The sequence below is a fragment of the Channa argus genome, chromosome 19 (assembly GCF_033026475.1).
Source record: "Channa argus isolate prfri chromosome 19, Channa argus male v1.0, whole genome shotgun sequence".
Taxonomy (NCBI): domain Eukaryota; kingdom Metazoa; phylum Chordata; class Actinopteri; order Anabantiformes; family Channidae; genus Channa; species Channa argus.
The window spans coordinates 16,585,429-16,611,285 of record NC_090215.1 but is presented as its reverse complement, the minus strand read 5'-3'; the positions used below and the strand labels follow the sequence as shown (position 1 = coordinate 16,611,285).

Sequence of the window (25,857 nt, the reverse complement as noted above, 5' to 3'; positions counted from 1 at the left end):
GTTCGAGCAGTATCAGTAATTTGCAGAGAGTAAGTCATAGCTGCATGAAATCTCACTTTTCCACTACACGAAGAGGTTGTTGAAAGATGTCAAATCAAATGTGCCATTGATGTAAACATGAAGGGATGTGTCAGAACAACATGGTAGTGGTCCACTGTGCCGCTTTAAAAATGGCCTCGTTTGTGTTGGAAAATACTGTTTGGGGCCATAAAACATTAAGATTCCTCTAAATCTAATCCAGGGGTGAATTATTGCTCACCTTTGTTGTTATGTCTATTTGAAACAACTCACTAGCTGAAAAAAAGACAGCATTAATGATTTATTGATGTGAAAATGCACCCTCTAAGTTCATCAGGAGGAAGCTTTTAGTCTCTGAACTGAACTCTTTCCCCAGCAGTGCCTGCCTGTGTAATGGGACACTGCTAAATGATGCTGGGAGAGCTCCAGCCCTGTCGAAGCCGGTCACACCTGATGCTCTCCTCGCTGCAGACCATGCACTTGCCCGTTGTTGGCTTGTCATCTCCAGGCTAATTCATAACACCATCTAGACTTATCGGCTGCCGGATGCTTACCGCCATCATGCTAAAGCTAATTACTGGAGCCTAATAACTTTAGTATGCTCTGCACTATTGTGTTCCTCATCCCTGATGTATAATACATAGCAGAGGAGGCCGGGGCAGTCAGGAGCAACATCCTGCTCTTGCTTGCCAATGCTTTCATCCCAAACCGACACCCAAGCATGTAAACGCACTTAAGAAATGAGTAAGTATGTCTTTTAATATGCTAAACTGCAGGTTAGTTGGTAAATAAGGGTTTCTGTGCTTAACTAAAAGAAAGCAAGGCTTCCTTATTTGGGTTCCTCATTTGCAAACTTTGGGAGTGGCTCAGCAGAGTGTGTGTGCGTGTGTGTGTGTGTGTGTGTGTGTGTGTGTGTGTGTGTGTGTGTGTGTGTGTGCAAATCTATGCTCTATCTTTACCATACATGCGTCTCTGCTCGCCGTGGTCCTTCTCAACATCAGTCATCAAATGTGAGTAAATCCAAATATTGACATGTTTTTAATGATTACTTTCACTTCCTAGAATGTTAAATCTGTGTTGAGCACCGTATGTTGTGAAAAGCATGTAAAACAAAATTAAAAATTTAAAAAATTAAGAAAAGCATGTGTCAGCTGTGCTAGCTGTCCTATCTACCGGTTTAGAATTTTTAAATGTGTTGCTTGTATGAGTTATATGGGATATTGCTTGCAGTTTTCCAAACCTATATCCTGAAAAAAACATGCTCTGAATGTGTTACTACTCGTAAATACCTTTATTAGTATTTGAACAAACAGCAGGTAACAAGCGAGTCATTTGCACACAATAATCTTTTATTAAACTCATGCACTGTAAGTGAAAGTATAGTGCTTTTCGACTTTGATGTAAGTGGTGCTGATTATCTGGACTTGTAGAGCCGCAGTCAAGGATAAGCTGAAACTCTAACCCGCTCGTCAGCATCACAGATTAGTCCAGGTCGATGTACCCTTTGGCCAAAGGCATCTTCTCTTTCCTCTTAGAGCTTCAAGTGGCCAAACCTCTGCTTGAGCGTCAGTCAGATGAAGGAGTACATTTTCACTTAGGACTGTTTTAATTGCAATTTGTCTTTAGTTTCCCCGTGTAAACAATACACACTTTTCAACTGTGTAATGTTTTGTTTTTCTGCATCTAAAAACCACATTAGTGTGTATCCAGCACATGCTCATTTATATACACTATATGCACTTTATTACTTGTGCACAGAGACTGTGGTAAATGCCACATCCCCGACACAGCTAACTAAAAGTGACGGCCAGCCGGTGCCCCAGGGTGCACAAGGTTAGATAAGACCATGCACACTGACACATATAAACACACATCCACTGTCTCCTCTAAAGGGGTTATTTCCTTGCAGCCTGGGCTCCTGTTGGAGGTGTCCGGTGTGAGTCCTTAGGTTTCGCCCTCATGTCTCATGTGTCGCAGCATGTTGTCACATAGGCAAAGAGGCAGCGATGTTTTATTGAAGATGTCGGCATGTTACTCGCATAAAGCCATTCACCTGCACGTGGAGGCATGTGGAAGCTAATGACTCTGCATAGGCAATGACTAGAAATATTTTAGCATAATATCTTTCTGTTCCCTGAAGTGATTTATTTACAGTAGCCCAGCTGATCTCAGTCATCATAATAAACCGCAACTAGTTTAAATACAATCACTTCTTTGAAGTGAATGTAACATGGCTCACTAGGTACCAAATTTTCTCTAACCTTATCAAGTGACCACTGATATTAAAAAGACGAATGACCCTCAGCAGCACTGTGCACTGCAGCCCTCTAACCAGCTTTCCTTTGTGTATGAATGAGCGTCTATATGGGGAAAGGCTCATGGTGCAACAGTGGCTAATTCCTGCTAATCCCACCGTATCTCCTACCACTTAGAGACGGTTTCCCCTGCACCAGGGGAATTGCTAGTGAGATTAGCTCACGTTAGCTCCTCCTCTGTGTTTTACACTCGGAGCCGAGCACCAGGCCAACCTGCCGCATGCTAACCTCTTGCACAGAGATGGACACAGAAGTGTTTTTTTTGAAAATGTCCCACAGCTTATTTAGAGAACAATGTAAGTTTGATGTGACTTAATCTGCTTTTATTGTGTTTCTATTTTTGTGTGGATTCTGACAGCTGTGGAACCATATTCATGAAGGTAGAAATGGTGTTTATGGGAGGTGCTTGAGTGGAATTTGTGTTAATTCAAGTGTTTTCCTCGAATTAACTGATTATTTAATTGCATATAGCACTATAGATGTTTTTGTGCAGCACAACAATGAGGATTTTCCCAATGTGTTTTATGTATAACCTGCGGGTTATGATGTTGCCTTGTGATTCTGGACACTGTCTAAAGTTGCATCAGTTTGCAAGGTGCACAAGCAACATCACTGCTTACACACAGCTCAAGCATTAAAAAGAACGGTGCAGCATACATCTTGCAGATTTTAACTTTGCACTTTTTCTGGTGGTGTTTTTAAAAAGTATAATTTATTAATTTTTTAGATTAATAAAGTTTGGCATTTACTGTGTGACACAGGCTTTGGTTTAACTAACACATATTTAATTCTATTACAATTTGCCATCAAAGCAAGCAGTTGATGGCATAATCCTAAAATTGTGTTTTCAACAGCAACCGTGTAAATGTTCTGCATATATGTGTATACTCAGTGGTATGTTTTTACATTTCTCCTAAAAAAATATTACATATAACCTTAGGTTCTTTTGAAGATGGATATGGCCTTTCAGATAGGGGCTGTGCCAGACTGTCAGTTGTCTTTTTTTGTGGCACAGGCAGTTTCGGTCTTCAGTATGTCTGCTGCCAGTTTCTCATGTGTTCTCTCCCAGCTGCCATCTTCCTCTCTAACGACGAGCTGTGTGTGTGTTGATGTGTACGTGTGTGTGTTTCCTCCACAGGAGATCTCTCCTGAAGATGTTTCCACAGTCAGGGAAGTCGATTGTCTTTGACAACTTTCCAGATCCCACTGACACCTGGGAAATCATTGAGACAATCGGCAAAGGGACCTACGGAAAAGTCTACAAGGTCCTCAACAAAATAGATGGAAGCAAAGCGGCTGTGAAAATACTGGATCCCATACATGTAAGTTGACTTCACCATCTTGGCAGCATGCTGCTCCTTTAGTTTAGGCCCAAACCTTCTGATACACTCTTCTTTCTGTTAGTATCCCGTCACTGTGTGCCATGCATGGGTTGTAGTCAGTGCTTGTCAAAGCAGCTTTGAGCTCGTGGTGTGTTTTTATGCTCTTGCTGGTGGCACAGGGAGGACATGTTACTGTGTCTTGACACTAAATGTGTCACATTTACAGCACCTGTATCTTAGACATTTGCATTCTGTTTATTTATTTTTATTTACTTATTCTCATTTTAGTCATAATGTGCAACTTCAGTCCACATTGTAAAATACAAATATTCAATCTGTATACACTGAACTATTTACAACGAGTTTAATTTCTTATCGATGAACAATGCAAAACTGTGCAACTAACAGCTAATAACATCAGTTTAGTTTCTGCCAGTCTTGATGTGTTGTTTGCATTTTCCCTACAATTCACAACCCTCATAACAGCACATCACACTGTCATTTAATATATGTTTTCGGTCAGTTTGTTACATCACATTTCATTCTTGTATCGCAAGCTACTAAGCTGATTAGTAATTAAACTGATATCCCTGAAAAACAAACCAGTAAAGAACAATAAAGGTCAAGAGGTGAAACATTCCTGCAACACGAAGACTCTCAACAAAAGACGCAGCCCTTTTACATTTGGGAATTTGATAACTGAAAAAATATGTTCACATATCAAATTTGTTGCGAGGAAAGTGACTCATTACTTCAGCCCCTGTCAAAGATACTGTTTTATATCAGATAACACTAGAAGAACGAAGACGTCCATACTATAGTCATGCTGTTTCATCTGCATCTGTAAAAAAATAACTCACTTAGATGTTGTGATGTTGTGTCCTGCACCGGTTGCTCCTCTTGTGTCTTTTTTAAAGAAAGCGTGTGGCCGATTTAGCAGCAACGAGACCTTCTCATCTGTTAAACTCAGCCTTTATGTTAATAAAAGTCTCAATAATCTGTTGCAAATTTGTTTTTGTTTGTCATTTTTAAGCCATGATTACAGACGTACCATTGTTCTAGGGCCATTATTACCGAACATTTTAATCAAGTCTGCTGATTTAATCTGTTTAGGTATAACAGAAAAAGACAGGTGCATAGAATGGTTAAAAAAAAGGGTTGTTTTTGTTTAGATTATATAACAATATTTTTTGTTTTTTAGTGAATGTAAGAGGTGGTGATAGGCTCACACATGTTTCCAGTCTTTATCCTGCCTGTTGTGATGTGAGAGATTGAGAGCAAACTTTTCATCTGACACAATGGACTCGATGCAGGAATGTCTGCATATTTTTTGTATTGTTTTTGGACGCCCTAGCCTGTCTTAGCTCTAGGCCTACAAACATGTTGTAAATTGGTAATTTCAGATGAATACTGCTTGTTGCTGCACGTTTGTGAGCTTGTGAGATCTTTTAATTAGAAAAATGTTCAGAGCCGTGTTGAACTGTGATGGAAATACAGTGTTAATTGTTCAGGGTTTTTAAATTTAGACGCTAGAAACATCTTTCTGAAGTGAAGTGGTCCATGACTCATATGAGTGGAGACAATAAACACTGAGATGTAAGAATAAAGAATTATATATATTATAATTATATATATATAAGCTGCTATGATCAGAGGTGGTCAACAGTGCTTTAAAGGCACAATGCACGGTCACTGTAGTCAAGGGAAAATTAAAGAAAAGACTTTACATTTTGTAGTTTTATGTGTATTGTGCAAATGAAAAGCAGGCTCACAGACCTGTGTGGACAGCTGCTTTGGTTAAAAATAGTTGTAGCCATTTGCTCCATCAGACAAGCAGAAGGTGGATGACAAAGCTGAAATGCCTCCCGCGTAGACAAGAGGTGTTTTCACCTCTTTTCTTCTTTTGATATAATTTAACAGGAAGCTTTTACATGACGCAAACATGAATGTTGAACTGTGCGTGTGACAAAACGTCCCCGATTTGTGTCTTTGCTTTGCAGGATATTGACGAGGAGATCGAAGCAGAGTACAACATCCTCAAAGCTCTGTCCGACCACCCTAATGTTGTCAAATTCTATGGGATGTACTACAAGAAGGACGCGAAATGTGGGGATCAGTTGTGGCTGGTGCTGGAGGTAAGCAGATTATTACATCAGAATACAAAACTCACTTTTTTGGGGCTAAACCCGTCATACTATACAATGGCAGTGCCGTGCAGACAGAGTGGAGTACGTGCAGAGGTCCAGTTGTACCTCATCCAGCAGGTCTTGCCAGGCACATGGCAGCAGTTGCCAAATCTGGCGAGGCATTATGTAAGAGTTTAAAACACCACGGGGAGTCTAGGACTTTACTTATAAGCCACCTGGGGGATTTGGTTGCAGGCCAGTTACCATCAAGAGTGTGTTGGGGGTGGGTGGTTTGTTCGTGTGCTCGGAGCAGCAGAGCAGGGATTTCTGTTTACTGGGGCTGTCTCAGTGAATTAGTTTGCACATTTGGTAGGTTAGGGGGAAAACCTAAATGTCTCTGTTCTTTGGATCTGGGGTGGAATGGTGGAGAGGATAGAACATTTTAGAGATTGGCGGGGCAGTTTGACTTTGATTGAATTAAATGAAAAACAGTCCGACTACATTTGACTCTGAGGCCGTGCTACTGCTTCTTGCTTGATGCAGGTGTGGATTTCCCATAGATCATGTGAAAGTTCAATGGGACCTTGGTGCTGCTGCTGGAGTCTGTACATCTCAAACAGCCTTGCCTGCGGCACTCCTCTTTCTTCACTTTCCCATTTCATCGCCCCATTCAGGCCTTTCGAAATGTCAGGCTGCAAACAAACATGTAATGTAGGTCAACTTCAGAGGAGGACAACTGTTTGTGGGGTCTTACATGATGGCAGAGGTTGGTTTTCTCTCTGACCAGGTTATTTGTGTTCCTGCTTTGATAGAGAGCATTACAAATGCTGAGGCTTGTGGTAAACACGGTCAGCAAATCAGAGGAGGCTTGATAAAGGATGTGAAGAGTTTGGTCCACCTCTTGAATCCAGATCTCAACAAAGGTTGAATGGATTGCAATGAAATGTTGCACACTTGCGGTTTCCAGAGAGACTTTTAGTTTTGATTTCACATTAGAACCAATCCATGAATGGCTACAATATTTAGTATATATATTCCTGGTCCCTAGAAATGGAAACCCAATCACCTTTTTAGTTCCTTATCTTTTGATTTGGCATTACAAGCTGTAGCCTCTGCTTCAAAGGACATTTTTAGATGGTATATGACTGGTACATTCATATTTCTGGCAGCTCTAATTCTATTACAGTGTTAATTGATCTCAGAGTTTTGTCTGTTACTTCTTGTTGCTCTTCTTTTCTTTTCTCTCTCTCTGCCTCCCACTCACCCTAATGGCTCGAGGCACATGGGCGCCCACCCGGACTGTGGTTCTGTTGGTGAATTTCTTCCATTAAGGGGAGTTCTTTGCCTATAGCTTGCTCAAAGCTGATTCGTTGGGTTTCTTTAGAATTTTGTAGAAGCGTGACCATAACATTTAACACTTAACGCCACACGACTCTGGAAGCTCCCGATCTCATCCAGTCTCTGAAGACAAACAGAGCCCTGCCTGGTTAGTGCTTGATGGGAAGACTGCCTGGGACTACCAGGTGCTCTAAGAGAGTGGTCAGCACTCTTGCCTCACAGCAAGAAGGTTCTGGGTTCAATCCCTGGACCGGACAGGGCCTTTCTGCGTGGAGTTTACATGTTCTCCCCGGGTTTGTATAGGTTTCCCCTACTGCTAAAAAGATGTGTGTTAGGCATCAGGTCAGGTTGGCTCAAGGTGGAAGCTCTCACAGTGGCTCAAGACTAAACGTCCCTCTGACCATCTGACGCAATTTTGTTGTACACCTTGTATGTATAATGACAAATAAAGCCCTTTACCTTTAAAGTACTTTGGATACTGGAAACATTAACAAGTATATTTGCTTAACAAACCTTCACCTCCTCAGCCAATAACTGCCTCTGGCAATTTTTTTTTAACCATCAGCGGATTACAGTATGCATTGTGCTGTTATTTCATTATCAGGTGCAGCTGTACGAGAACAGAGACTCCGTATTTCTGTAATCCAAGCAGCGACAGTGTTAGGCCCTAACCCAGTAGATAGTTTTCACCTCTCCAGCTTGTGTTTCTTTCTCTTTCATCACTGTCATTCCTCCTGACCTTTGCAGAGGAACCTGCAATTACTTTGCTCAGATATCAAGTACAGTTTAAGATGCTGGCTAAGCAGAGCACACACTGCATTACAAAACAGCGAAGACCTTACACTGATTAAACTGTTTGCATTGTAGTGATTGTTAGTTTTGTATCATTTTAGTTGTTTTTATCTGCCAGGACTCAATTAGTAATCATGAGTAAAAATAAGCATCTGGTTTTAGGGGAGTTCACTCAGCTTTACTACATTGTTTACTCCCTGGGCGCATCCATTTTCAAAATTTCCCTTGCAAGCATCTGCAGCCGGCATTCCAAATCCGTAGGCTAATCCTGTGTCTGAAATCACTGCCTGACAGTTCAGCAAGTGGCTGTGTGGGGCTGAGTGTGTTTGTGGGTGCTCTGAAGTATGTGCACAAGCGGTTCTGGCATTGAAGAGACAGGAAAGCACGGACTGAGGTGGTCATTCACCATGGTAACCATCCCTCCTTTCTAAACTGTAATTTTCCATCCTTTAGCTGTGCTGAGTGGAGCCTTTGCTGACAGTCAACCGCTCATTATGAATCGAACTCATACAAATTGCTTCCTCTACTTTGTTAGCTCCTCATTGGGGTCTGGAAGCTTTTGGCTTCCCCTCTGTAGTGTGCTCCTTTATGATAGCGGATGTGGGCAGAGATGGACAAGCTTTCATGTACGTCATCCTAATTTTGCTCCCAGAAAGCTTAAAAATACTTCAAAGATAGCAATGATGGAGCTACTTTCATTCCCTAATTAGAAATAAAACCCCGATTTGGATGTGCATTTCAATTGCGAGCACCCATGTTTCATCCGAAGGCCCCGTTGAAAGAAGGCCAAGGTTTAGTTCCACCTTTAAAAGCTCATCTTCCATGAGCAAAATGAGAAGTCACTATGTTGCAATGCCAAATTGATATACAGTAGCATTACTCAGTCCCCACAGTGCATTTTCATTTCTGAAATAAATGGGTTGTTTACGGATTTTAATGGAAAATTTCTTAACTGCTATGTCGTTGCTGAAACCATCAAGAATAATGCTAGTAATTAGAAAGTAAATATGAATATATTTGGTCACTGTTGAGCTCCATTATTTTATGTTAACTTTAATGACTTTACAGAACATATCACATCTTCTCAGTGTGTTCCCACACTTTCGACATCATTACTATGTTAAACACCTTGTTCATATACTCAGTGTGTCTTAAGCTGGATGTTTTTACTTTTGCATTTCCTCAAACATGTAGTTTTATCAGTTAGAGAAAAAAATTAGTATATTAGCATCAGTTACATCTAATCTAATGTTCTTTCAGAAAATTCTGAACAAATAACATAAGGAACCCAAGAGCTCATTGCTGATAGAAAACTTTTTTCTTCATCATATTTTTACATAAAATGAATAAAGTGACGTGAAAATTTTTTCTACACTTTTATTTTTCCTCTTCTCTTACACATAGTCTTTGTTGAGCACTCTTGTAAAGACATCACAAATAAACTGCAGTTGCCTGCATTTTCCCCCATTAATCTCGGCAGACGTAAATTGGCAACAAGGTTGAAAATGGTCTTCTGTGTTCAAACATTTCCGTAGAAAGTAGGCACCTCAGCCATGATGCCAGTGTAAATGATAAGCCCACAGTAATAATGGCAATGCTCTTTTGTGGGGACAACACACACACACACACACACACACACACACACACAGACACACACACAACACACACATTTATTTAGTGCTTTCCAATAAACTGGCAGTAAATTCAGTGCAGATTTATATTTACATGGAAAGATACATCAAAGATAGCTGAGTAAAAAGTCAGCACCTGTGTGTTTTAAAGGCCGCTGTGGTTTCCTCTTTTCATCTTTTCATTTGTTTCATCCACTTCTTTTGCTCATCTTTCATGGGCTACTTTCATTTACATGACTGAACAAGCACCTGACCTCATTTGTAATGGTAAATATTCCGCTCAGTATACGATGTATTCAGTTTATTCTTTGAAAATTGATACTGTAGCTCAGCAGAAACCCACATGTGCAAGCAACATGCACTTGAAAGAAAAAAAAATCTCAATTATAGTAATAGTTTCTTCTACTTTCTTCTGCTTTGTGTTTTATGCCAAATCCGACTGCTTCAGTGTTAGATTTGCTTAACTTTGTTGAGATATTAGTGCATACTCAAAGTTTTCATTTGTATTCATTATTTATGAAGCTCTGCAGTTTCATAATGAACGGGTTTGATTTTCCCCCACAAAATTATCGTTTTGGCAGGTTTAGAAGATTTGAACGGTAACTACTATAGGTTAAAGGTGCAATGTCCAATAGATATAACGTGTGCAGCCTGATTGACTTGATTTTAGGCACTTTTGAGCTTACTCAGACTAATTTAGGAAGGACACCTGAAACTAGTTCTGTTTCTAAATGTCTCTCAACTGATACAAAGGTTAGAAAATCTGGTGTAAACTGCACACGAATTTAATCAAACCAGGTTTAAAGTTTCGAACATAGTTCCCACTGTGCAGAAGTTTGAGGCTCCGCTATGTCGGAAATAATTAACGTCTATCATTGTCTGAATGTGCACTGTGGCTCAGGTGAAAGTGCTAATGTTTAGCTCGGCTAAATCTAGGGCACCACATCTCTCATTAATATGGATTTGTCTATCTGCCCTGTGTAATTTAATGATGACAGGTGATATGGCAGCAGTGATGTTGACGTCAGGCACAGCTCATTGTCAGAGCACTATGCTGTCAGTGAAAGCCTCAGTGGTATTCTCTGCTTAACTGCAGTTTGTCTGCACGTGTGATGGCAGAGAGCAGTGATTAAACTCCCAGTATGGCAGCTGAGGTGCATGCCATCCATCCTGCAACAGCCATTTGGGCTTGTGATGGATAGGTAGATTGATAGGCAGATAGAAAACAGACGGTGCTCAGCGTTGAAAATGTATGCCGGTGCCTAGTCAAGGTCAAAGACTTTACTCTTAGTGCATGGAAGAATCCGGGCTACAGTAATAGAATCAGGCTCAGAGTTTCTGTTCAAAGTGAGCTTAAACATTTCTTGGTGGGAATAAAACTATTGCAGACACTAAACGACCCCAACAAGATGCAAAACAACTAGAAAGAGATGCAAAATAAGCTCTAAGAGTCCCAAAACTACTATGAAGGAATAAAAGCTAGAGCGTTAAGAATAAGCCTGCAAAGAAAGAAATTTGCAAAACAAATGCAAAGACACACAAGAATAATACAAAGAGATGCAAAACAACCACCAAGACTGATAATGACTTCAACTAACAAATAATTATGTTTCTTTTAGTCTCCATTTGCTGTTTTCTCATTCCAACAGAATGCATTTTAGTTCCTTTTAAAATCAATTGAAGCTGAAATGATCAACAGCAAATGAATTGCAACTAATCATTATATTTAGAAGAAATGTCAAACATGTAACAGCATCGTCCAAATCCCTAAAATGTCAAAATTTTTTCCCTGTTTTATAAATCTTCACTGTAGGCTTTAAATGGAAGAAGCACATTATAGCCTTGTGTAGTTAGTTCAATTAGCTGCTGTAAGTAGCACACAAACACTTTGGGAAAGCATGTGGAAAGACAATAAAACCCTGTAGGAGGAATTATAATGGGATGCTAAGAATGGGTCCCCATTTGGAGATTTGGCCACGCAACCACGAATATTATATCCGTGCCATGATCGCACTAATGTACCAGTCAGCACTTTTTTCTAGTGGTTGCAGGGGAGGCCATCTACAGGGTAATATTACACAAAAGTAGTCATTTTTCGATCTAGTTTGTTTTGGTTGGTTTGGTTTGTTTTTTTTTTTTGAAAAAAAAAAAACAGGTGCTCTCCTGGTCAACAAAACAAAAAAAAGATAAAATAAATGTTGCATCATAAGCTCCATGCTGTGCTTTTGTATGCAGCACCCTGTCATTGTGTGAATGTGTCATGAAAATGCTACAGTTGTACAAATGCTGCGGTATAGAAATTATTCATTAGCAACAGTTTCTGACATGTGCTGCACAATTTCTTTAGTGTGAACACCGCAGGCGACTGATTCTTATCCTCACCAACCGCACACCACTGCACGTCTTTTGCCTAATTAAGCTTTCGGTTTACAAGTGCAGAAAATTAGTGTCATCATAAAAGAACGAGTGCTTAACACATAAAGAGATATGATGGAAATTTCCTGTCTAATACAAGTTGTGATAAATGGGGAAAAAAAGAGGGATGTGACTGTATTTTTAATGCATGTGTAGACGACACCTTTTAGCACAGACAGTGACAGGCTCTGTGTTTACAAACAGCGTTCATATGCAGAATCTACAATTTCTGTTCACTTGCAGCCTCCAGCGCCATGATTGACATCTTACAGCTCTTTATTTTCTGTGTACCTCTGGCATCTTCCAAAGAAAGGCTCAAATTAAGGGTTATTATTGTTGCCTTGGCAACAATCCTCTACTGGGTAATTTTCCAAGTGGGATTGCTATTGACAGTGGAGTCCAGTTAGATAGATTCCACACTATATAACACAAGAAAACACCTTCAAACTGAAAAAGGTTTCTTCAGGCTTGTTTTAAGGTTTCTCGTATTAAATATCTCGTAATTTCTACTATAAACCACGGCATTGTCTGAAGACACCAGAGGACAAAAATGCACTTTTTCAATATTTACTCTGCCAGTCATCACTGCATAGATTAAACCCTCCTCACAAAGTGTACATTCTCTCCGTGGGCACGAATTTCACCTCCCACTAAGCTGCTTCAGAAAGATAAGCTGCTACAGATTGACTGAATTACTTTCAGCATTTTTCTTTTTCTTTTCGCCCCACTGTGAAATCTTATGATCAAACCGTATTCATGCTCTAGTGTTTCTCCGCAAGAAGGTCTGGATATCTCAGATGCCCCAGATTCGAGCATATTGTATAAGCGGATCTATACAGTAAGTGCTGACTCATTCTTGAGTGTTTGCTCATTGTCCTCTCCTTTTGTGTGTGTGTGTGTGTGTGTTTTAATGTTGCAGCTTTGCAATGGTGGCTCTGTGACAGATCTGGCCAAGGGCTTGCTGAGGAGAGGAGATAGAATGGATGAAGCCATCATTGCTTACATCATACATGAGGCTCTCATGGTGAGTCTGGTCTTTTAAATGTCCACAAGGAGACGCTAAACTCATGCCATGTCCAACAGAACCCCCCCAACCCAAACCACCCACCCAACCCCTACTTAATGACTCCCTTGAGTGAAAAGAGCTCAAATGGGATAATTTTGCAGGCAGGTGCTTTTCAGACAAAAAGAAAAACTTTTTTTTTTCTCCCTGCAGGGCCTCCAACACCTGCACATTAACAAGACCATCCACCGTGATATCAAAGGCAACAACATCCTGCTGACCACGCAAGGAGGCATCAAGCTCGTGGATTTTGGTATGCAAAAGACAAGCTTAAACACCTATCCATCCCTATAATCAATGAAAATCATGTTATGGCTCTATTCAACAGAAGAGGGTCAAATCCATTACCTTCAGCCCCTTGCCAAATAAATGGTGCCTCTAATTAGGTTGCTTGAGAGGCTGGGATACATTTACACAACCCGACAAGGTGGCAGACGATTATACTTTTCCATTACACCCTATCTTTTCTATTCTGCAGCAGACAGCAGAGGACATTGTTGCTATTCACCCTGTGTTTGGGCCGATTTACTTTTGGTTTTCTTAACCAAATGAGGCGCTCAGAGCGACACGCCGTAGTTTCTGGATTGAGGGCTCATCACAGGCAAAGTGATTCATACTATTTCCAGGGGATGACTCACCCCAGTTTACATCCCGGGCTGAATAACCAGCTGCCTGTTTTCATTACAAATAAAATCCCCCCTCAACGTGTGTGGAGGTTTGCATTTAGTCCTTTAATTGTGAGCTTCTCTTAAAAGCCCTTTTTTTTCCTAACCATGAAACACAAAGTGCAGGGCTCTTTTATAAGGAGGAGGAGTGGAGTGGGCGAGGTGGGGTTTTAATGGAATCACTTGATATGTGACTGTGAAGTAGCAAATATGAAGCAGGTACACAGAGCACCTTCTTCCTCCTTGCAGGGCTGTTTTAGACATTTAGACCCAATGCCTGTACATTCATGTCGTTATTTTGTTCCTTCAGGGATAGTGAAACTTAAACTTAAATCTTGTATTTTTTTTAAATGTGTTATTATTTGTTTATTTCTACAGATTAGTCTCATTGAGACCCAAGGTCTCATTTTTGAACAGGATAGTATCATTCACGCATCAACATAATGAAACACATTATTTAAATGTCATGTAACTAATGATCAGTTCTCCACAATACATCAGTAGTGTGAAGAAACAGGGGTTAACCCTCACACATTCGCTGTACTGGACCTCTGGACATTCGCTCAATGGCAAATATAGCTGGACTGAGCAAAAAATTTAACTTCAGCTCAAAATGTATCCACTCTTCTCCCTGCAGCATCATTATCAAATTTTAGCCGTCCATTATCTTAACTGTTTATGCCTGTTTGGGTCTCTACATGTGCTGGAGCTTACTCTGTGACTGGTTAGAAGGTCAAGCTTTGACCAAAAACCTTTAGAAGTAAATGTCCGCAATGTTGACAGTAAGATTTAATGAGTCTGTATTTGGATAATATTTCAATAAAGGTATATTTACATTTTTATTTGTTTCCAAAAGAACTAAGTTATAGGAAAAAACAGCAGCTTTACTTTCAAGGAGGAGGTTGTCGTATATCTATGAAAAATGTAACAGTTGTTGTCTCGAAGTAACACAGACAATGCTTAAGGCCCAAAATAACCTAATATAGTGAGATTTTCCTAATAATCAGATAGAAAGTAAGTGCATTCAAAGCTGTAGTGTTGTATTATTGTCACCACTAAATCATCACTGCATTCATTTTGAGAGCTGCAAACAGGCATCGACCACTACCGGGTTTAAATTTTATATTAGTTTATCTGGTCAGTGGTTGAGTGGCTAGTGCTGCCACCTCAGTGCTCCAGGCTAGAAGGTTCTGGGTTCGTGCCCCAGCCGTGGCCTTTCTCTGTTGAGTTTGCATGTTCTAACATTAGATGACAGAGAAGAATGATTTAAACTTCAGCTTATAATATTCTGAATGACACCCAAACCTTTACTTTTAACCTCATTAGCAGCAAAGCTCAGACGACGGCAGCATCAGCCTCAGTTCTGTCGGCTGGATTGAGATGGAACTTGTTCTGGACATCATGGTAGCGGGTATGAGTTGAGACCCTCTAATCCCGACCACCGGGGTCTTGATGGCTTGTCTCAAACACTGATTCACAAATTTGTGTTGATCTGTGGTGCTCATTTAGTGCCATTAACCTTTAAATTTAGAAGACAGAATATTAAGCCTCATCTGCACCTGAGTACTGTATTAAGAGCTAATTAGCACGCAAATGGTCTAAATTAAAAAAAGGTTCAGAATGAACATTGAACCCTGACTCCATTCACTCTGTAGACTCCTGGTTCTGATTTGTGAGTTTCGATAGAAAATACAAGCAGTAACGTTTCGGTGCATACAGTTCATTCAGCTGAGACTAACATAGCAGCAAACTCACCAGATATGACATGCACTCCTGCGTTATCACCTCCTAATTCATTATGTGCTGGTTTAGGAATCTGTAACAGAAAAAGGTTCATGACACGATTCTAACGTTTTACCGTTCCTAATCTAAGCTAATATTGGTTGTGTGACATCATCAAATACGTGAGAAATAGGAGAAGCAGTTTAATCTGACATGTATGGAAACCAAATGACGAAAGCAGCACTAAAAAAGGGGCCGACCCAGCCTTGCCGCTCTGCAACACGCAGGCAGTGCGTCACACTGGGATTAATGGTTTTTCATGTGGAGGGGCACACGCTACACTAAGCAGCTGAAGAGATAAAGCCCCCACAGTGAGTCATCTCCAGTGGAGAAACAAAACAGCAAAGAGTTGGACCCAAAAAAAGAGCAACGGAAGAATGAGAGGAGCCGTTCGTACACTTTCCTCTCATGAATATTCTAAATTAGAGCGTTATCTCTGTGATGATTATTAAGTGTGGCCCACCAGGCTCCACTCTGGACTAATGTAGTGGAAAGAGCAGGGCTGTGAGAGCTTTAAGAGGGGGCTCTTTGTGTTTCTGCATCCTCACACATACATTTCACATCCATATACGTTGCAACAGACACGCGTAACCATAGATTTGATTGGATAATTGTTGGTTCACTGCGATTGCATGGTTTCATGCTTTTTGCATATACGCCTGCATCCATGTAAAATGATGGGTTTGATCTCTTTAATGTGGGTTGATGTTAATGTCTAGTGGTTCTGTGGTTTGGTGACAGCATGTGGGTGTGACAGTGTGTGTCAGCTTTGCATGCACCCCCCCCTCTGCACATGATTCTAATCCCTTCTGATGTTTACAGAACCATTTTCCTCTACATTGCTCACCCATTTCTCTCCAGCCCGGCTTTAACCCACCGGCGCCAGTGGAAAATCAGCATGTTACTGTACTGCACCCACACTATAATGAAGTTGTCAGAAAATGTGTTCGCAGGACAAGAAACAGTTGCTGACTCTGTCGGAAATACATTCGTGCAGTGTAAATGTTTTCATTTGTCTTGGTTCTGCATTATAGGGCAGTGTGCACACTGACATGTGTCATGGTTTGAACATATTTTTAGCCGTTTTTCACACATTACCCCTTTCATAAAGCCTTTTAGTTCCGAGTTAAATTTAGCAAACGCTGTGATTCAGACACATAAAACGATAATGTGGAAGACAATGAGACTGTTGTACGGCAGCGTGGCGTGCATCAGTAGATCACCTTTCTTTTGTTGGCAGCCGCTTTCGCCTCCAGGCTCTGCTATTTGTCTGGGTTGCTGCTCCTGATCTGGCCGGCTGTTTCAGCTGAGCCAGCCCTGGGACACATCACAATCTAGAGTAACACTGATTCGTCTAGACTGGACAGAAGTCACGATTGTGGGTCAGCATGTTCCTTTTCAGGCTTTTCACAACGAACCATAGTACACACATAAAGACATGCACAGCCTATTGTTCTCTCTGCAGACTAACTTTGTATTCTTGTTATACAGCTGGATAAAGCTAATAGAAGTTAATAAATCATTTAGATACATCACATCTTGTTTTGAAAGAAGCTAAATGTTGCCTCCAGCTGCCAAACCTGTTTACAGTTAAGTTGCATTCAAATCATGTTCTTGAAAATGTCCGGCAAAAGCACAGAGTCTCTTGAGAATTTGTAATTCAAAGCAATCTATCATTCAAAGAACAGATAAAACAACACAGCAGCTTGATGTTCCTCTGTGTGCACGTGAACGTGTGCGTGTGGTTTATTTTCCCTCCTCGTCACTATAGTGACAGCTCTATCAGTGGCACAAAAGGAAACACTAAGATGCATTCTGCCCCACTATTTACTGTTCACTTTTCACAGATCATCACTTTTACAGCCAATCGGATCTTTATGGAAGAGAAGTTGTTGAGATCAGTATACAGTTGTATCTGAGATTTAAAATGCCCGTGTGGTTAAAAGTCTGAACGTCTGGCTAAAAGTGTGTATTATCTGCCCTGCAGGTGTTTCAGCCCAGCTGACAAACACCCGTCTGAGGAGGAACACCTCTGTGGGAACTCCCTTCTGGATGGCTCCTGAGGTACAGTAAAACTGGTCTATAAAGGCCCCCGCAGCTTCTTCCCTTTCCACTACATTAGCCTGGAGCAGGTCCCAGTGGGTCGCAGTTAATAATACTCAAAAAGATAACACTGTCAAACACAATGTTCCTGAAAAATATGGAATGGGCAGCCTCCGGTATTTGTCTCCGCTCTGATCATGCCTCAGTGCACTAGACGTACATATACTCTCTATACAGACGTGGTCACATCGAGAACTGATCACTTTAAATCGCCACTTTCTTGTCCTTCACTTCAGATTAATGTAACTTTACCATCAAATCACTACAATCAAAATCCCTAGTCCTATCGCACACATACATATATTCACACACTCAGTTAAACATAATAACACAGTGTGCGCACAATCACGTGAACTGTTAAACTGTGTGCGTGGTAGAGACAAGAAGATTATGTGAAATAAATTTGACAATATTGCTGGTTGTGCTGCAGCAACATTTTTCTTTAAATATTCAAAGTTTGTGTGATAATGTGCTTTTCTTTTTTATCAGTTACAACAACCTTTACCCTTAACCAAGTGTTTTAGTTGTCTATCTAACTGACTGATTGTAAAACTGGAAACTTCTGGAAGTGACGTAGTCCCCGATTGGGCAGAGCTTTGCAGGTGACGACTGTGAAATGATTATTTGTGAACACTTTCTTTAATAACAAGGATCACCACATGCTGAGAGCTAAATTAAATGTTAGAACTGAACCAGGGAGGCATCCTGTGTCCTCTCGTGCATAAGTAACCTCAACACTGATGGAGATTAGATTTGAAAACACACTGAGGGTTAAAATTGGCAGAACTTGTTCTCCAACACTACACGTGTACTGGTTTACCCTCCTTAGAGCAACCTTGCATATTGAGTCGAATCCAAAATGGCCATTTTTACATGCACTTTGCATGCTGTGCAAAGTGTGCATTAGAATATATACTGCATGACGTGTCCTGTCTTGACTGAAGGATTTTAATCTCATTTGAGTAAGATGAGTATCAACTTGTGGATCTTGTGGAAGGTGGGCGTTAGACTCCAAAGTGTTTGGTTGAAAGGTATTTTCATGTCTGCTGGAAATCAGTATAGAGACCTTTAGATAAGGATCTAAAGTAGTTTTACTACAGGAAGAGTTTCTGAGAGGTTTTGGATGTTGGAATTAAAACCACTGTTGCATTTCTAGTTTTTTTGTTTTATTTTGTTTTGTTCTCGAGTTTTTCCTCCTTTTTTACGAGGAACTTGAGGTCTGGGGTGAGTTTTGTGATAACATCTGATATATTCTAGATGAGCTTTGTCGAGTCATATGTAATTGTTACTCGTTGACTAAAGACTGAAGTTGCGTTAAATGTTTTCTGTCTTTTGGCGAAACATTTGAATAACATCTGTTCTTATGATAACATTGATTTGTTTAAAAAATAGAGACATCACAGATTGGAGAGCAATTTTGTGTTTTGTTAGTCTAGTCTACATGACCCTGACGGTTGGGAAGATGCTTGTGGTTTCACATATTTGACAGAGAAGGTGAACATGTGTCTGTGTGTGTAGTTATGTGTGTGTGGTTATGTGTACACATGGCTCCCACTCAGAGATGATTCATATTGTTGATTTGGTACCATGTTGCCCTGCGGATACTGATGATAGACTGTGCATTTGTGTGTGTGTTTGTCGTGCTGCCCACATCCCATAATGTGTAGACTACAGCCTTAGTTGACTCCATTCAGAAATAGTTTCTTTGCTATAAGACGACAACTCTCTAAATGACGTTCTGTTCTGTTACATGCTGGTTTGCTACATTATGGTGTGTGTGTGTTTGTTACACGGTACTTGTGGGGACTCTCGTGAGGACCAGATACAAGTCCACAACTGAATTTTAGAGTGAGGACATAGTTTAAAGTTGTAAATTTAGGGTTAGAGTTTTTGTTACTGTAAAGGATAAAATCATTGATGTTGGTTAATGGCTGATTTTTGTTGTTTTCCTTTGGACCACAATGTGTTTATATGTGTGTTTTAATGCACCATCTCCTTCTCCGCAATATGGTGCAGCTTTGCTCCCTACTGATAGTCGGTGTTAGTGTTTAGAAACAAACAGACGGATGAAGCTATTTTTTCAGATGAATTATATTTTCTTATTATGCATTTGACAGACATGTACTGTATCTCATATCTTATTCACCATGACACATCCGCGTCGATCTATCTGCCTTTTCCCATTGCAAACTCAACTTCTTCCAGGTCATAGCATGTGAGCAGCAGCTGGACTCGACCTACGATGCTCGTTGTGATGTCTGGTCTCTTGGCATCACTGCCATAGAGCTGGGAGATGGAGACCCACCCCTCTCCGACCTCCACCCAATGAGAGCCCTTTTCAAAATACCCAGGTGAGCCACGATCACACCTACACACAGCCTGTGATCATCAAGTGCATTTTTAAAGCGCAAGGTTTTCTCATTTTCTGTTGCTCACATTCTGCCTTCTGAACTTGTTCATTGTCTGCATAAATGAAGACACTAGGAGCTCTTTCATTTCAAGCTTTATCTGAAATATTTCTAACTCTTAAGGGTGATGACTTCCTAATTACATCTTCTTGACCAAGAAATCACAGCAATTTCAAAATGTAAAGGCAAAGGTATATTTCACAGTGAACTGGCCTCAGTTAGTATTATCGTAAATAAGTGACTTCTACATCAACAGACATGAGATGCATGCGTCAGCATCGAGCTGGAATTCACTCATCTTTGTGACAAGTCTGCGAACTGCGTTGGAAAGGCGATAATTTACTTACATTTTTTGCATGCTGTCAATCTATGCAATAAATGCAAATAATGTGGGATGATAAAACACACCATTCTTTTCCCTTGATGATTCAGTTCCTAAAATGTGCACAGTAATTGCTGAATAATTTCAAGTTTCTTTACCTTGAAGTGACTCCACGGTGTGAAAATGTTGAGCCCGTTTACTGTGCAGATCAGTTTTTGTTTCATTGCCTTCATAAGACATTTCAGGTGAGAAAAAACAAAACAGAATTCTTCAATATACAGATGGAGACAAAGGTGTTTTTATTACATCCCTCCTAAAAATGCAAAGAATGTAAAGACGGCATAATGCATAGGGTTATACTGCAATCCAGACTATCCAGCTCTTGCTCCTTAGTGCAGTGATTTGCTTTTCTATACAGGCTGTCATTGGACTAAGTACAGTCCAGTCCTGCAACTGATTCCAATCATCTGTGTTTATTGTGGGCTGAAGGTGAAAAGTAGTTGTTTATCAGTTCCTGATTCCAGAAATTTAGCCTACTGTGTACGACTGTCATCTTAAGAGCACAGCACTTTGTGTGTGTGTGTGTGTGTGTGATGGACAAACACATATACACATTTCCCGTGTCTGTCTGGTGTGACTGCTCTCAGCGTCGTGCACCACAGGAGCCATCACACAGCTTTTTTCACAATCTATGTGACTGCTGCAGTCAAAGCTTCAGGCTGTCTGCTCACGCTCCTCACTTCCCTCCCCTCAATACTGCAGCTTCATTCCTCAAGAAGGGTTGGCAAAGGCCACCTTCATCGACTGAACCACACCCTGTCTCATTCACTACAGGCCAGCCTGGTGTTTTTACAGTGCCCACAGTATGCAACTCCATATAATGTAGTTCAAAAATGCTGAAAAAAACATGGTTTGAGCTGAATCATCATCTTTGTGATGCAGCTTCAATTATAATGATCATCGTGAGCAGATGGAGAAGCATTCCAGCGCGTTCTCATCCCACAGCATCACATAATGATGCTACAGAATATAAGCAATGGCCCCAGGTAGGTAGTCAGTTCATTTTCTGTGCCAAACACAGTTGAGCCATTATTACAAAAGACAAATATCATAAGAATTTCAATACAATTGTTCATAACACATAAGGCTAGACCAGCGTCAGCCAAACCCTGTTATCACTGTCAAGGTTCAAACTAATGTTTTAGAACTGCAAATAAAAAGCCATTAAAATAAAAAGCTTCATCATTACCACCTGCAACTTAATTTTAATCAAATACTGTCAAAGTCATTTATGAGAAAAGAGCCATTCTGCATAATACAGTACTGTTACTTTTGGTACAAACTTTGAATACCAATACAAAAAGTGAAAAAAGTCACACTCGTCCTGCCCTTCTATGCTGCATTTCAATAGAAAGACAAACAAAGTAACAGGCAAGGATTTTATATATATCTATGTCTATCTATAGGTAAGGATAGATAGATATAGATAGATAGATCTCTAAAGAATAAAAAACTGAAAAAGTGAGTAGTTTCATATTTTAAAAAGCTCACTTGTCACATTCTGCCTCCACGAGCTCCTGTTTATTTTCCAGATAAGAAAAAACACTTTAATGGTCACAGCATTAGCAGGCTCCATATAAATGCCTGACGCATTTGCTGCCTATATTGGGTGTGTTGTGTGATAAACAGGAGATGTATGTCCTTTCATTAGACCACTTTATCGCTGTCAGAGCCAACATGAACAAGGCTCTGGTACATTAGCAGGCAGCAATGACTTCTCTACCACTTGCCAGGAAGTATCTTGTAAAAAGCTACTTAAAGCAAAACGAGGAATTATGGCAAATTAGCTCAGCTGTTCTCCAGCTGTGAGGATTTACGGTTGACCATTTGCCATGTTTCTATTTCTTCAGTTGTATTTTTACAAGAAAAGCATGAAGCATATCACAAGTGGATATATATTTGTTATCCAGTGTTAATGACAATTGGTTTTCCGTCATAAAATCTGCTATATCCAAACCACCCAGCTGCACAGGTAGAAGGCCATTTGTTATTGCCCCGTGATAACGCACAAATGCCTCTGGATGTCTTTCGATGATGAATAGTCCCCGTGTTAAGATTTTGCTCCATGGCTACACTCGGTGCCTTGGCCTTTTGTTCAGCCACCCCGCCTACGTAAATCTAATCTCATCTTATCTTCCCATTTATCTTTTTCATTTCTTCCTTTAACAGAAATCCTCCGCCTACTCTCCACCAGCCAGAGCTCTGGTCAGACAATTTTAATGACTTCATCTGCCAGTAAGTGTGGATGCTACTGTGTTTGTTATGCTTCTGTGAATAATAAATAAGCCCACTCATATAACCAGATGCTTTGAATATAAATCTGAGAAATTTACTTTTTCTTCCGCCTCCTCGCAGATGCCTTATTAAGGACTTTGAGCTGAGGCCGAATGTACTAGACCTGCTCCAGCATGTGTTCATCAAACAGACTGTTGGCAGGGAGAAAGTATTGCAGAAACAACTGATTGAGCTCATTGATCTCAACCAACAAATAGGGGTCATTGAAAAAACAAGGTACTGCATTATTTGCATGCATTTCCTGTCAAGGGTTGTTCGGACTTAACTTAAAATAACCAACTAATTCAATAATTTGAATAAAAAACAAAATGTCGCTGGGAGTTAATAATCTTTAAACTTCTTTTTTTTTCACAAAGAAAACTATGGTTATTTTTCTCAGTTTGAAGAATACACTTTTCAAATGGACTCAGATCATTTTATAGTTACTCAAATTTGCTTTATTACAAGGAAAGTTCAATAAATAAATTAAATTAAATATATTAAACACAACAGACCGCTCTAGTGAAGCTGGCCTGTATTTGTACATTTCAACAACTTCAATAAACTAACAAATCTAATTTCATCTGTGCATTTTTGACTTGGCGTGAAATTTTAAGAAAGACTTCTTTTTTTTTTTTTTTAGGTTAAAACAAGTTTTATGCAACAGTGCACAACAATTTAGCCTTTGCTCTAAAACACCACAATACTTCCATATCTGCAAGCCTGTCTATCTGCGAGGCTTCTTCACCCGGCTGCAGCTTAACTTTTGCAGACTGTATTATCCACATTACCTCCTTTGCGGGATGTTTCACAAGCCCTATAGCCCTCATATGAACAGCTTCACTTGAGGTGGATGCTTCACAATGTGTGAGTCAAATTTCTGGCCCCAGAAAGGCTGTGTACACTCATGAAATGTTAATCCCATTTCTGTCATTTAAGCCATCATGGAAAGACAGACAGAAGCACAGACAGTAATGACAGGTAACACATGCATATATGATCATGATGTCACAGTAGCAGTAGATAATAGGTGTTGTTGGTGAAGTCAGAGCTTGTGTTGTAGTTGTGATGGCACTTGTGATTTTGCGGTGATACATGGGCTAGTTTAAAGGCTGACACTCTTAAAATTATTGTAATTTTTTCCCCTTTTTGTCCTGCACAATGTCTTGAAGCGTTAGTGTAACTGGGGTCATGACCTGCACTGTAAACCAACCAAAGCAGTAGATGAGCCCCAAAACCTTGCCAGCGTCCATCATTAATTTTCAGATAAATTGAGTTCTAGCAGAGATTTATTGCAGTAGTCATGTGAAGTTACCACCGTAATAAGCTAAATAATGAGGCATTTTATTGGGATGTGGCTGGCAATCAGAAAAAAAAGTGAAATATAATGAGTTAGTCTTGATGTACAATTTCACAGCAACAGCTAAATCCTGATGCAGTGCCAACTACATTAGCTGGCAGGGACGTCCTTCCACAATGCCTCAGGGAAATAGGGTCTATAGGAATAGCTTGTGGCTGTGAGCCTGGGACTGACAACATCATATTACAAGAGCTTTATTGCCTAAATAATATGATCAATACATTTATCTCTTTATGAAAGTGATTGTTTAATTATGTTTATCTGAAAATCTGTTTAAAGTGCTTACATGAATGTGAATAGGAGCTACTGTTTACATTACATGACCAGTAAGAGACTTGGTTGGCCATCCTGTTATTTCCAGGCATGAACGCATCCACACCAAAAAAGGAAGCCAAATGAAATCACAGACTGACCCAGATGAGGTGGACGACCTCGCCACCCTAGAAGTTCTAGACGAGGTAAGAAAATTCCGCAGTGGCTTTTAGCCGGTCTACTAATATGATGGTAAAACAATAAAAACAAATCTGGCCATAGTCATGAAGTGTAGGCTAATATTACAGCAGGGGCAATCATGGACAAATTATTTTGAAAAATGGGTCCCTGGACACAGAGGCATGTAAACCCCCCCCCCAGACACTGATCATATTCTGGACCCCATGTTGTAGCAATCTCTTCTTGTATTTTTTTTTCCATTTTACAAAGATATTTTGTAATATACTGTAAATTTGACTCATGGAATTAGTTTTGTTCATCAATCTTCACAAATGAAGATTGAACAATAATTGTTTTGAATTGTGATTTATTGTTTAATGGAACATTAAGCACCATTTTCCTGATCCACCATCTTGGCCTGCTGTGCAACCGCAATAAGAAATATACAGCAGCCTCTTTTGACAAATAATATTTAGAACAATTTATCAAATCTGAAAGCGGCACAGATCCACTGACTGATAGAACCAGTATAAGTTGCAGGCGGATATTTCCACCTATCCTTCAAGATGAGTATGAGAGAGGTAGTGTCTCCCCCACTGTTGTTGATGTCCCAGCAATATGAAGACAAAGGGATAAATTACCATATAACATTGCGATAGTTCACTGACAACCCAGGCTTCACCGTTTGCTTGTAGCAATAATTTTATGCAGCTTGTTACGATCTCGCTACTATTCTGTATAGGATTTGGGGGCCTGGAAACATGACAAAGCCAATCAAGCTTTTTTTTTGTTTTTCAGAACACAGTCACAGAGCATCTTCAATGTCGCTACGGAAGAGATCGGATTTATACATATGTGGGGGACATCCTCATCGCGGTCAATCCCTTCCATAAGATGGAGATATACACGCCTCAGGTCTGTGAATGTAGCCTTTCATGTGTGTTTCTTTTACGCATGTGTGCATTTTGTCAACAATGTACTGAGTGCACCCCAGCGTGTCTCATTAGTGCTTCTGCAGTTCTTCAGTCGGCTCCATCCCATTTAGCTCCACACACACTGAGTGTCCGATACACCTCACTGACTGTTTTCCTCTCGATCGCGTTTTTTCTTTGCCTAAAGTTTGCAATTATTTTGCATGCATTTCTCTCCAGAGGAAAAATATGATATCGGACAGAATTATATGTTTTAGGAAACAAATCCATTTTTGTATTAACATTTATTTCAAATTTTCTGCATAATATGCCTAAATACTGAATTACAATTATGTTCCTGTTAAATATTTTCACTTATGCTTAACAGTATACAAAGATGTACATAGGAGCAAAGCGCACAGCCAACACACCACACATCTTTGCTGTGGCTGATATTGCCTACCAGGCCATGGTGTCTTACAACGCAGACCAGGTAATGTTGTGCTCACATGGTATTCAA

The 25,857-nt window shown here is 40.2% G+C and overlaps 1 protein-coding gene across 2 annotated transcripts in view; it reads left to right on the top strand.

Moving 5' to 3' along the window:
- The first annotated feature begins 977 nt into the window (after positions 1-977).
- myo3a (myosin IIIA) overlaps positions 978-25,857 on the top strand; it is a 47,009-nt gene continuing 22,129 nt past the window's right edge. For both annotated transcript variants that reach the window (XM_067486974.1, XM_067486973.1), the window contains exons 1-13: positions 978-1,028; positions 3,472-3,655; positions 5,656-5,790; positions 12,877-12,981; positions 13,174-13,273; positions 17,455-17,531; positions 19,776-19,921; positions 22,530-22,595; positions 22,716-22,871; positions 23,574-23,615; positions 24,356-24,452; positions 25,225-25,341; positions 25,726-25,830. In XM_067486974.1, the coding sequence (XP_067343075.1) occupies positions 1,027-1,028; positions 3,472-3,655; positions 5,656-5,790; positions 12,877-12,981; positions 13,174-13,273; positions 17,455-17,531; positions 19,776-19,921; positions 22,530-22,595; positions 22,716-22,871; positions 23,574-23,615; positions 24,356-24,452; positions 25,225-25,341; positions 25,726-25,830 (1,332 nt within the window). In that variant the 5' untranslated portion in view covers positions 978-1,026. The remainder of the gene's footprint in view (positions 1,029-3,471; positions 3,656-5,655; positions 5,791-12,876; positions 12,982-13,173; positions 13,274-17,454; positions 17,532-19,775; positions 19,922-22,529; positions 22,596-22,715; positions 22,872-23,573; positions 23,616-24,355; positions 24,453-25,224; positions 25,342-25,725; positions 25,831-25,857) is intronic.